The 7,679-nt window shown below is 33.2% G+C and overlaps 1 protein-coding gene across 1 annotated transcript in view; it reads left to right on the top strand.

Moving 5' to 3' along the window:
- The window catches only part of Cbr-lin-31, a gene marked incomplete at both ends in the record, with an annotated part of 5,470 nt that extends 712 nt beyond the window's left edge, over positions 1 to 4,758 (top strand). The window contains 3 exons of the mRNA XM_002646742.1: positions 710 to 791; positions 1,106 to 1,186; positions 4,402 to 4,758. Of these exons, the coding sequence (XP_002646788.1) occupies positions 710 to 791; positions 1,106 to 1,186; positions 4,402 to 4,758 (520 nt within the window). The remainder of the gene's footprint in view (positions 1 to 709; positions 792 to 1,105; positions 1,187 to 4,401) is intronic.
- Between the last annotated feature and the right edge of the window lie 2,921 nt (positions 4,759 to 7,679).

The following is a 7,679-nucleotide window of genomic DNA, read 5'->3' on the forward strand; positions in this document are numbered from 1 at the left end:
AAGTTTGAGCTCAATTATCTCATTTTCTGTAAAAGATATCAAAAAATGGTCAATTGATAAAGTATTGGTGATATTATGATAAACAATTTATCAGTTGGCAACTTTTTGATATCTTTTACAGGAACCGAGATAAGTTAGCTCACAAAGTTAGGGGGCCCTTCTATTACAGGTTTTACGTCTTGAACTCTTGAAAATTTTCAATTTTGACTATTCCAGAATTCTGAAAATTTTGAGGAATCTAAAGAAATCTACTTTCTAGAGATTCTGAAGTTTTGGAATCTCCGAAATTTCAAGATTTGACACACCGTAAAACCTGTAATAGAAGGGCCCCCGATTTTGCGAGTTGNAGCCAATTGATCTCAGTTTCTGTGAAAGATATCAAAAAGTGGTCAACTAATAAATTGTTTATCATAACATCTTATACATTTTATCAGGTGACACATTTTGATAGCTCTCATAGGAGCTGAGATAACTAAGCTCAAACTTGGCCGTGTGGGGGGGCCCTTCTATTACAGGTTTTACGGTATTTGAGAATCTGAAAATCTAGATTTCCTTTTGGAATTTTCAAGGAATTCTCAGAATTTCAGAATCTACGAAATTAGAATCCTATGATCTGAAAATTTCAGATATCCGAAAATTTCAAGAATTTCAGAATTCTAGAATTCCAGTGAAAAACCGAAAAAATCTGAAAATCTCAAACGTTTTCCAGATGGCAAAACTCTCTTCGTCACAATTTGTCCTTCAACGATTGCTTCATTAAAATCCCCAGACGAGCCGATCGGCCGGGAAAGGTGAGATTTGGCTGGAAACATTTTCAGCAAAAAACTTTTTTTTTAATTTCTAAAAATTTTGAAAAAATCGGTCTGATTTTCATGAAATTTGGCTGAAAATACCTTCAAAATGTATTTCAAATTCATTGAACTCATTTTCAAATTTTTAGAATTTTTGATTTTTTTTCCAAAAATCAAAAAACCGAAAATTCCAAACTTTCGCCTTCAAATCATTATAAAATAGGTTAAAACTCTTCAAATTTCAAGAAAATTAGGTTCAAATTATTCAAAATTTTAAGAAAAATCCGATTTTCGAATTTCCAAAATCTTTCCAGGGCTCCTATTGGGCGGTCCATCCAAATGCGTCTGGAATGTTCGAGAACGGCAGTTGTCTGCGTCGTCGGAAACGCTTCAAAGTGAGTAGCTTGGGGATTACTGTAGTTTTTTGCAATTTTTTGTGCAAATCTCTCTTATCAGGTAGCTATCTATTTTGTCGACCTACAGTAATCCTAAAATTTGGGCGGGAAAAAAAGAAAAAACGGAGATGATTTGTTTTAAAATGAAAGAATGCAAAGAATACTAAAAGGGATTGGATAAGGAATAAAAGGGATACTGTAGATTTGTGTGGAGAAGAATAACGAGATATTCTGGAACTTCTGAACTTCTGAGTTTCTGAGTTTTTGGATTCAGAATTTCAGAATTTTTAAGTTTCTGAATTTCTGAATTTCTGAATTTCTGAATTTCTGAATTTCAGAATTTCTGAATTTCAGAATTTCTGAATTTCTGAATTTCTGAATTTCTGAATTTCTGAATTTATGAATTTCTGAATTTATGAATTTCTGAATTTATGAATTTATGAATTTCTGAATTTCAGAATTTCAGAATTTCTGAATTTCCGAATTTCCGAGTTTCTGAATTTCTGAATTTATGAATTTCTGAATTTATGAATTTCTGAATTTCTGAATTTCTGAATTTCCGAATTTCCGAGCTTCTGAATTTCTGAATTTCTGAATTTCTGAATTTCTGGATTTCTGAATTTCCGAATTTTTGATTTTTAGAATTTTTGATTTTCTGAATTTCTGGAATTTCTAAATTTCTGGATTTCTGAATTTCTGAATTTTTGATTTTTCGAATTTTTGATTTTCTGAATTTCTGAAATTTCTAAATTTTTGGATTTCTGAATTTCTTCTTTTGAAAATTTCAAAATGCTGAACATCTAAATTATCGAATTCTAAGCGAGCTTTCAGCCGCCGTTGGTCCGCTTTTCGGCAACTTCCAATTTACTTTGAAACAACGCGTTGCTACTACAGTACCCACACCTGCAGTAACCTCGATTAAGTCAACTATTACCATACACGAAACAGCTACCCTATCCATTACAACCATCGTACCCATGACTACTGTAACCACGACTACTGTAGCTAAAACTACAGTACCTAGCAACGAATATTTCAATCATTGTACACCGTCACTTCAGAATGCATACTCACCTCTTTATCAGTCTCTTGCTCTCCCTCAATATCTCTCTCAATATTTTTCTAACCTAGAGCTATTGACCATGTCGCTATACGGCTTACTTTTTTCGTTATATTTCAGTTAGGATGAGTCCTTAGCTTTAGTATTCCTGCCCTCAAAACAATCAACTTTTACTCTTCCTCTCCATTTACCCATTAGAACTACTGTAGCTATAACTACCGTTACCACAGCGACAGTAACCATGACTACTGTACCTCGCCCCTCTCCCCTAACTTTAAGGTGTGGAGCTTACAGCTACACAATCAACTTTTTTTGCACTAATCAATCAAACTATTAGCTATCCGAGCAAATTTCGCAAATTATGACGAATCGAGGCAATTAAAAGTGCGCGCGAAATGTCTTGGTTCATCGTTTTCAATTGGCTCCTCTCCTCCCTCCCATCTGTTGCATGTGCCACCATATGTTCATGAGGATGACATGTATGTTAGTATTACTTCTTTGAGGAAAATGAAAAAAGAGAAAATGAGTAATAAGTTTGTGTTTGTGAGTGTCTAGGAAAATGAGTTTGTAGAAGAGAGAGGGAGAGTAAAAGTTGATTGTTTTGGGGGTTAGGAATAGTAGCTTAGAAGACAGGAGTGAGCTACAGTAGTCATGGTTACTGTAGAGTGGTTGTAGATGAAGGTTCGGGTTACTGTAGTCGCGTGAACGGTAGTTTTTGCTACCGTAGTCGAGGTGTTTATCAAAAGAGACATAGTTTGAACATTTTTCATACACAGAATTTTTTGGAATTTCCTAGTTTTTAAGATGTTAGTCGATCTCTAAAAGACACCCATTTTAGGTCCATTTTATTATGAAAACAGTAAAAAAGCAGGTGTCTTTCAGAAAAGTTCTGGGAACGCAAAGTTTTCAATTTAGCTCTATTTTACATTCTCCAATGTTTTCAATGTGATCGGAAGCTTGATAACTCCAGACTATGGGTACGGTAGTAGGCGATGAAGTCGAGGTTACTGTAGTTGTGGGCATTGTACACCGTTGTTTAGCTACTCTGTTACTGTAGCTGCTGGCAAACAGTCTGCTTGTCACATTGTGAAGCCCATTAAATTGACCACCATATGTCCCTTTAAAGGAACATAAAGAAACAAAAAAAGTTTTGCCGCTTAAGACAATCCAAGTGACACATATCTATACACATATATGTGTACATCAGCCGGTTCATTTCGCGCAACTGTTTTAAAAAGAGGGAGAAGGATTACTGTAGATTGTGGCCTTGAATGTGTGGGGGGAGAAGAAAAACTAATCATTTGAAAAGGGAATTCAAAGAAATAAGGGGAAGAATAAGATTGATGTAGTTTGAATTTGGAGAGGTAAGTGGGGATTGGATTGGTGTTGATTGGTGTTCAGAATGAAATATGTACTTTTATTTTCTTTTTTTGGTAGATCACTTTTTAGAAAATTCTAAAAACAGTAACTTTTTGAAAAAGGCCAAAAATGACCTAAATTTCTGAATTTCTGAATTTCTGAATTTCTGAATTATGGAATTTCTGAATTTCTGAATTATGGAATTTCTGAATTTTTGATTTTCTGAATTTCTGAATTTCTGATTTTCTGAATTTCTGAATTTCTGAATTTCTGGATTTCTAAATTTCTGAATTTCTGAATTTCTGGATTTCTAAATTTCTGAATTTCTGAATTTCTGAATTTCTGGATTTCTAAATTTTTGAATTTTTGAATTTCTGAATTTCTGAATTTCTGAATTTCTGATTTTCTGAATTTCTGAATTTCTGAATTTCTGGATTTCTAAATTTCTGAATTTCTGAATTTCTGGATTTCTAAATTTCTGAATTTCTGAATTTTCGAATTTTCGAATTTCTGAATTTTTGAATTTTTGAATTTCTGAATTTCTGAATTTCTGAATTTCTGAATTTCTGATTTTCTGAATTTCTGAATTTCTGAATTTCTGAATTCCTGAAATTTCTGAATTTCTGAATCGAAATTTCAAAAATTTGGAAAAAAAAAAATATAAAAACGAAAAGTCGGAAGCCCTTAATTTTCATGCAAAAATGAAGAAATTTCAAAAAATTGAAAAACTCTGAAATTACTGAAATCTGAAATACCAAAACTTGCGAAAATTTTAATTCATATAAACTATTTCCAGGCTCAACACCAAACTGACGACTACGACGACGATTTCCAGCATCCGGCACCTTCGAAAATTTCCAGAAAATCTCAAAATTCGGCAATTCCAGAGCCTCCAATGACCCCTCTAGCGTCTCTCTTTCCCTCACTCTCTTCCTCGTTTCCCAATTTTTGTCTTTTTCCAAATGGAATGGACCCATCAAAAAATGGATTTCTACCTTTGAATCCATTCTCCTTACTTCTGATGCCTCATTTTCTGAAGACGTCAAATTCAAGTACGCCGAATTCTGAATCTTCGGAGATTTCCTCAAAAACGCCGAGTCCTGACGCTGGGTTCAACTCGTCGTTTAGTATTGAATCTATTTTAAGCTCTTGAGAAGATTTTGGGAGAAATTTTTTTTTTTTTGAAAATTCAAAATCTTACAAATTTGAGAACTTTGAAGTTTTGTAAAATCTTAAACTACCTGAAATCGATCAATTTTCTGGAAATTTCGAATTTTTGGATTTTCGAAAAATTTGAAATTTCAGGTTTTCTGTAAAATCCGATTTTTTGAAATTTCTCGAATTTCGGAAATTTTGAATTTTTTCAAAAAAAAAGGTATTTTTTCAAAATCTCAATTTTTCCGTTTTTTTTTGTAAATTTTCATTTCCTGTGCCAAGAATTTTTTTCTGTCATCTTGTCTTTCTTCATTTCTTTTTGAGATTCGATTTATATATTTTTTTTCCTGTCAAATGCGCTCTAATGCACTTTTTTTAAAATTTATCATCCTTAAATATCTAAACCCTGGGAATTTACACCGTTGATTTTTTTTTGAAATTCGAATTTAATATTTTTCTGAAACATTCCACCAATTCTTTGTTGCATTCCGACAATTTTTCTTGTTCTTTGTAACAAATTCGCTCTATTGATAATCGCCTCATCGTCAAATTTGAGCCCATATATCTCATTTTCCGTGAGAGATATCAAAAAGTGGTCAACTGATAAAATATTGCTGATATCATGATAAACATTTTATCAGTTGACAACTTTTTGATACCTTTCAAAAGGAGTGAGATATATAGGCTCAAAGTGGACGGACAGGGTGGCGTTCTATTAGAGTGTTTACGGTGATTGAAATTGATTATCGATAGAGCGAATTTGCGCTGAAACTCATATTTCTTATTTTGTGATTTTCTATTCTATTCCTTTTCTGAAAATCTAATCTTTGTAAAAAAAAGTTCTGAAAATAAAAATTTTATTTAATTAGTTTTTAGGAAATTCAGGAAATTCAGTAAAATCAGGAACTCAGAAAATCAGAAATTCGAAAAATCAAAAATTCAGAAATTCAGAAATCCAGGAATTCAGAAATTCAGAAATTCAGAAATTCATTAATTCAGAAATTCAGAAATTCAGAATTTCAGAATTTCAGAAATTCAGAAATCCAGGAATTCAGAAATTCAGAAATTCAGAAATTCATTAATTCAGAAATTCAGAAATTCAGAATTTCAGAATTTCAGAAATTCAGAAATCCAGGAATTCAGAAATTCAGAAATTCAGAAATTCAGAAATTCAGAAATTCAGAAGTTCAGAAATTCAGAAATTCAGAAATTCGGAAATTCAGAGTATTAGAAATTATGTAATTTTGAAAATTTGCAATGCTGAAATTCTGAAATTCTGAAATTAAGCGGGTTTTTCCGAAAATCTGAAATATTGAAATCAGAAAGTTCTAAAAGTTCTAAAATACAGAAATTCAAAAGTTTCAAAAGTTTCGAAATAATTGAAGTTTTAACTTTTTTTTCAGAAAATTTCGAAATTTCAAAAAAATTCGAAAAATCGAAAAATCGATATTTTAAACATTTTTTCTAGACAATCCCAAAAAATTGTGAAATTTTAACTTTTGGAAAAATAGCTAATCTCAAAGTATTCCGTCAATTTCCAAAAATTCAAAAAGTCTCCTCCTTGGATGGCCTAACTTTTCCCCGTCCCCCAATATCCTAGGCCACCCCCAAGCCCTCCAAATCCTTCTTCAATTACCGCTTAACCCATTGCTTACTTAGCGGGTGCTAATTTTATGTCTTCTTTTGATTCCATTTCCCCCACACAGTTTCCAATTAAAACTTTTATGAGATTTTCGAATTTCTTTCTTCCCCCGAGAAACTAATATGTGTTCTTCTTCTTCTGGAAATTTCTTATAGTAAAGGAAAATGGGGGAAAAACAAGACTACCGTAATCCCTATTTAATTTGTTTTACAGAGAGAAAACAACAAAAAGAAGAAGAAGGAGAAGCTGGAGAGAAAATTAAAAACAATTGTTTTTCTTTCATTAGGTTTGCTCATAGTCAGTGTAAATGAGCTATAGTAATCCCGGGAAGACAAGGAAAAACAACATGTTTTCTGTTTTTAGATGGCCTAGAAACTGGTGGCCTAGAAATCCGGGTTTCTAGGTCATGTAGTAGTTTCAACCGGCCCATACTCCAGGGGTAGGTCGAGGGTTCATAATGCTCAGGGGGTACATTGACTGAGGGGGTGCATAGTTTGAAGGGGTACATATAGGTAATTGCTTCACTGTCAGGGGCTATATCTAGGCCAATCTCAGCCTAGATATATCAATCACTAGGCTAATCTACTACCTAGATATACTTGCATGCTTCGAGTAATTTTTCGAGAATTTTCTCGAAAATTTTCTCGAAAAATCTTGGACATTGATCGATTTGGACATGGCGGCAAAAAGCTGGTGGCATAGAAAGCCCAACTTGCACAAGTTAGGCCACCACATTGATCGATTTGGACATGTGGAATTCGGAAATTCAAAAATTCAGAAATTCAGAAGTTCGGAAATTCAGAAATTCAGAAATTCAGGAATTCAGAAATTCAGAAAGTCAGAAAGTCAGAAATTCAGAAATTCAGAAATTCAGAAATTCAGAAATTCAGAAATTCAGGAATTCAGAAATTCAGAAAGTCAGAAAGTCAGAAATTCAGAAATTCAGAAATTCAGAAATTCAGAAATTCAGAAATTCATAAATTCAGAAAATCAGAAATTCAGAACTTTTGCAAGTTGGGTTCTCTAGGCCACCAGCTTTTTTTGGCCTAGAAATGGTCTAGCATGACCCTGTTGTGTTTTCTAAGTCATTTCGATATGATGGCCTAACTTTTGAACGTTGGGTTTTCTAGGCCACCATGTAGAAATGGCCTAAAATGGTATGCTTTTCTGGTGTGATTTCTTGACTGTTTTTACAAAGTGGCCTAGAAAACCCTAAAGAAAGGTTTTCTAGGCCACCAGCTTTTTTTGGCCTAGAAATGGTCTAGCATACCTGGTGT

This window comes from Caenorhabditis briggsae, assembly GCF_000004555.2.
Source record: "Caenorhabditis briggsae complete genome, chrII, whole genome shotgun sequence".
Lineage (NCBI taxonomy): Eukaryota > Metazoa > Nematoda > Chromadorea > Rhabditida > Rhabditidae > Caenorhabditis > Caenorhabditis briggsae.